Source organism: Arachis duranensis, chromosome 5 (genome assembly GCF_000817695.3).
Source record: "Arachis duranensis cultivar V14167 chromosome 5, aradu.V14167.gnm2.J7QH, whole genome shotgun sequence".
Lineage (NCBI taxonomy): Eukaryota > Viridiplantae > Streptophyta > Magnoliopsida > Fabales > Fabaceae > Arachis > Arachis duranensis.
Window position 1 is genome coordinate 43442947 of NC_029776.3, and position 3745 is coordinate 43446691.

A 3745-nucleotide genomic window follows, 5' to 3' on the forward strand; every position below is an offset into this window, starting at 1 on the left:
GTCTTATTTGAAAGAACTCTATTCTTGCCCGTATGTTTTGTCTACTGTATTTGATGATGGATTCCAAACACATTTCACTGTCATTTAGATAAACTTGTAAAAGTCATATTTATTTTCCCTCTACCTATTCTACCTATAGCTCTGCAATTATGTTCTTATCTCTGAGTTTGCAATCATCCCTATTCTATTCTCTATAACTTGTATTTGCAATTATGTTCTTATCTCTGATTACTATTGTTTTTAATATATATGTAGATCATGGCTCCTCGGGTCAAGGTTAAAGGTGTCAAGAGTCATAGAAGTTCTCGCACCACTGCCGCAGCCGCTATTTCAACCACCTCCACCTCTTTTGGGACTTCGGTTGTGCCAGATTTTCAGTCAGGATCACTTAGCCAGCAACCGTATTTGATGGTACCTAATCCAGGCTACACGGGTCTTCCTCCACCAAGTTGGCCTACTCCAGGATGTATGGGTCCCCCTCCTCCACCCCCTCCTCCAATTTCGATTCCTCATCTGCTTCGCAATTCCAGTCTATTAGTTGATTCAGAGACACCTGGAAGCTCTAGTACATCTCCTCTATCAGAGACTGCATCGGTTCCTAATATTATCACAAAAGAAAGATTAGTTCTTGATGGAAAAACAAGGTAAAATTTGGATCTCTCAATAATTAAAATAGCAGCTTCTAGTGGATTTCTCATACTGCATTACCTATTTCTCTTATTACTCTTCTACACAATTTTTACATACTGCATTACCTATTCCTCTTATTACTTTTTCAGCAAGCAATACTAATCACTCTTCTTCTTTTACTACTCCTAATCTAAATGTGTTTACTACTATATTTTAATTTCAAATTAAAGTGCTAATGACTTAAAACTATTTTTTTATTTTTCTAACTTGTCAATTCTTTATGAAATTATCAGTTGGTTACCTTTCCCTCCTGGTTCTCAGAAGATTACAGAGATCATCAAGAAATGATATGATAAACTTACAGAGATCATCAAGAAACGATATGATAAACCGTACAAAAAGTTTGGAGATGTCCCTCTTCCGACAAAGAAGCTTTGGTTTAAGGAATGGAAGGTAAAAGTGTTGGATTGAATAAAATTATTTTGGATTGAATATTGTTCATGTGATTTGAATCTTATAAGTAGCAACTTGATGAGTATGTGCAGAGCCACTTTCTTATTGATGATGATGATGATGAGTTTTTCTGGAGGGCTTTCAAGTATAGGACAAGTAAGCGATTTAGCCAAATGATGTCAGATATCCGTGAGGGTTTGGATACAACCCACGAATGGCTAATTCCTGCTTACAAAAAGGTGTTGGAAAGGTATTGGGAAACAGATGAGAAATGGAAAAATATAAGAAAAAAAGCAAGAGAGAATCGAGCATCACTCTTAGGTGGTTCTGTCCATTGCGGTGGTTCTTTTCCATTGAGCTCAACTATAGAGAGGATGGTAAAATAATTTAAGTGGCTTTAGATCTTATTTAATAGACATCTATTTATGTAAAATTTTTCTTATTTTGTATTTTATGCGGAACAGAAGAAGCAGTTGGGCCGTACACCAACCCACGAGGAGGTCTTCAAAGAAATCCACACACTTAAAAGTGACAAGTCTAAATGGGTGGACAAGCGCTCTCAAGACACTCGTGTGAGATATAGCACAAATACTTCTCCTATGTCAAAATTATTAACTAATTCCTAGCTGTCTGGCATTAACATTACTGTATTTAGTGGTCCTAACTATGTTCAACATTATTATTATTATTATTATTCAGCTTTGTGCTTTGTGATTTTATAGTTGGTTTCTTTTCTTCCAAGTTTCTGTAGTCTAAGCCCTTTGGCACATCTCCTTATATAGGGTCTATTCAATTATTCACAATTTGATTCCATAGACCAACTTAAGAGATAATACAGTTCACCAATCTTAATCTTGTGTAGAAAGCATGTGAAGCATGCATTATCCTCTTGGAATATGGTAAGCTTGTCCCATCTCTGCCTAACATGTGAAACTTTTGCATCAAATTATTCAAAGTGAAATGGTTTTTGAAACTGTGAAGTTTATTATCTGGCATGTCCCCATTGCTCATCACCTAATGTGTATATAATATAATCCATGCTTCTTCAAAGATTGTCTCAAAATCATGAGGTTGGAACTGTGCAACATGGATTAAATTACTCATCTTTGCAAAGTTAAGATCCACATTTTGTGATATGAAGAATGGTTTAATATGTGACAGATAAGTTTGTTGAGAATAAGAAAACATACTGATGAGCAGATTAGTAGCAGTAGAGTAATTTTTAAGTGTGTCCATGAATAACATGTAGTGTTCATGTCTCCCCTTCCTATTATCAGAATCTCCTTCATCATGTAGTATTAATCTTGTTTTTGCTTTTAGCATATCATAAAGAATGCTGATACTAATATTTAGCTCAATATTCTTGGGACTATTAAACTATTCTTGCTGTTTGTTATATAAGATCATGGATCTTTTTGTGAAGATTTCTTGTGAAAATCCAGCCTCATTTTTGCTTGTGACTATTATTGGAGTTTTCTATTGTTTGAATTTATATAAAATTTGATTAGAAAAGTTTTGTGCAAAATCTAAAAGTTTTCTATTAAGTAATATGCATGCTATTTGTCTTAATAATAATAATATAATTGATATAATCATTGTGCAACAGGAAAAGTTTATAAAAAAGTTGGCAGAAGTTCAGGCTCAACGTGCCGAGGCTCAAGCACAGGGAATGGAGCTACAACCAATTGATGAAGATTTGATTTGGGAGGAAGTGTGTGGTGGGCAAAAGAAGAATCGAGTTTACAGAAAAGGGTCATTCTTTTCTAGCTCTATCAAGTCTGGAACCACTTCTGCCAATTCTGTATCTGGAAGAGCACCAAGAAATCAAAATTCTGTTCCTGATTTGCGAGAACAGATTTATAATCTCAATGAAGAGCTTTTTCAGCGTGTTACTCAACAAACAGATGAGCGTATTAGTAAGTTGTTAGATATACGCTTGGCTCCTTTGGAAAAGACTCAAAAGAAATTAGAAAAGTTGGAACGGGCAATTGGAAAGGCCAAGAAGGAAAAGCTGAAACAGAAGAGATGGAATGAGGCTTATGTTAGCTATTATGAGAAGGTTAGAGCATCAAGTAGTTCTAGTGTAGTTCCACTACCACCGCCACTGCCGCCACACTCAATGTCTTCGGATGAGGGCTATGATGATGATGAGGATGAAGATGACACTGAAGACTATAGCTGATAGTTTTAGTATGGTTGAACAATATACTAGGAATTATAGTTGATGATCAATACATTTTGTTTATGTTTTGAATTATATTGACTTGCTTGTTTATAATACTTTTCTTTTAGTTTGATAATACGATGAATTTGTTTATATTTTGAAATATTATAAATATTCAAATATAAATTAGATAAAAATTTGTAATAAATTTATATTTATTTTGTATGAAAATAAGTTTATTTTGTAATTAGAAAAAAGTAAAAAAAATTCTATTTTACCTTACAGACGGATTTTCTGTCTGTAATCATGATTTTCCAAAGCTTAAATTATAGACGAAAAATCTATCTGAAAATCCGTCTGTAATTACAGACGGAAAATCTATTGAAAAATCCGTTTGTAATTACAGACGAAAAATCCGTCTGAAAATCCGCCTCTAATTACAGACGGAAAATCCGTCTGAAAATCCGCCCGTAATTACAGATGGAAAATCCGTCTGTA

General features: G+C 34.2%; 1 protein-coding gene across 1 annotated transcript; it reads left to right on the plus strand.

Moving 5' to 3' along the window:
* Nucleotides 1-258: 258 nt before the first annotated feature.
* LOC107489240 (uncharacterized) lies at nucleotides 259-3384 on the plus strand. Its single transcript, XM_052261710.1, has 6 exons — nucleotides 259-644; nucleotides 924-943; nucleotides 995-1083; nucleotides 1176-1460; nucleotides 1548-1655; nucleotides 2690-3384. Exons 1-6 carry the CDS (start codon nucleotides 259-261, stop codon nucleotides 3263-3265), a joined length of 1464 nt encoding a protein of 487 aa, XP_052117670.1. The 3' UTR covers nucleotides 3266-3384.
* The last annotated feature ends 361 nt before the right edge of the window (nucleotides 3385-3745 follow it).

Excerpts from the sequence above, each read along its gene's own strand:
- LOC107489240 (XM_052261710.1), top strand. The coding sequence starts at position 259 with ATGGCTCCTCGGGTCAAGGTTAAAGGTGTCAAGAGTCATAGAAGTTCT. Across the intron at positions 1,461-1,547 it reads GCTCAACTATAGAGAGGATG|AAGAAGCAGTTGGGCCGTAC; the intron begins GTAAAATAATTT and ends TATGCGGAACAG. Across the intron at positions 1,656-2,689 it reads AGCGCTCTCAAGACACTCGT|GAAAAGTTTATAAAAAAGTT; the intron begins GTGAGATATAGC and ends ATTGTGCAACAG.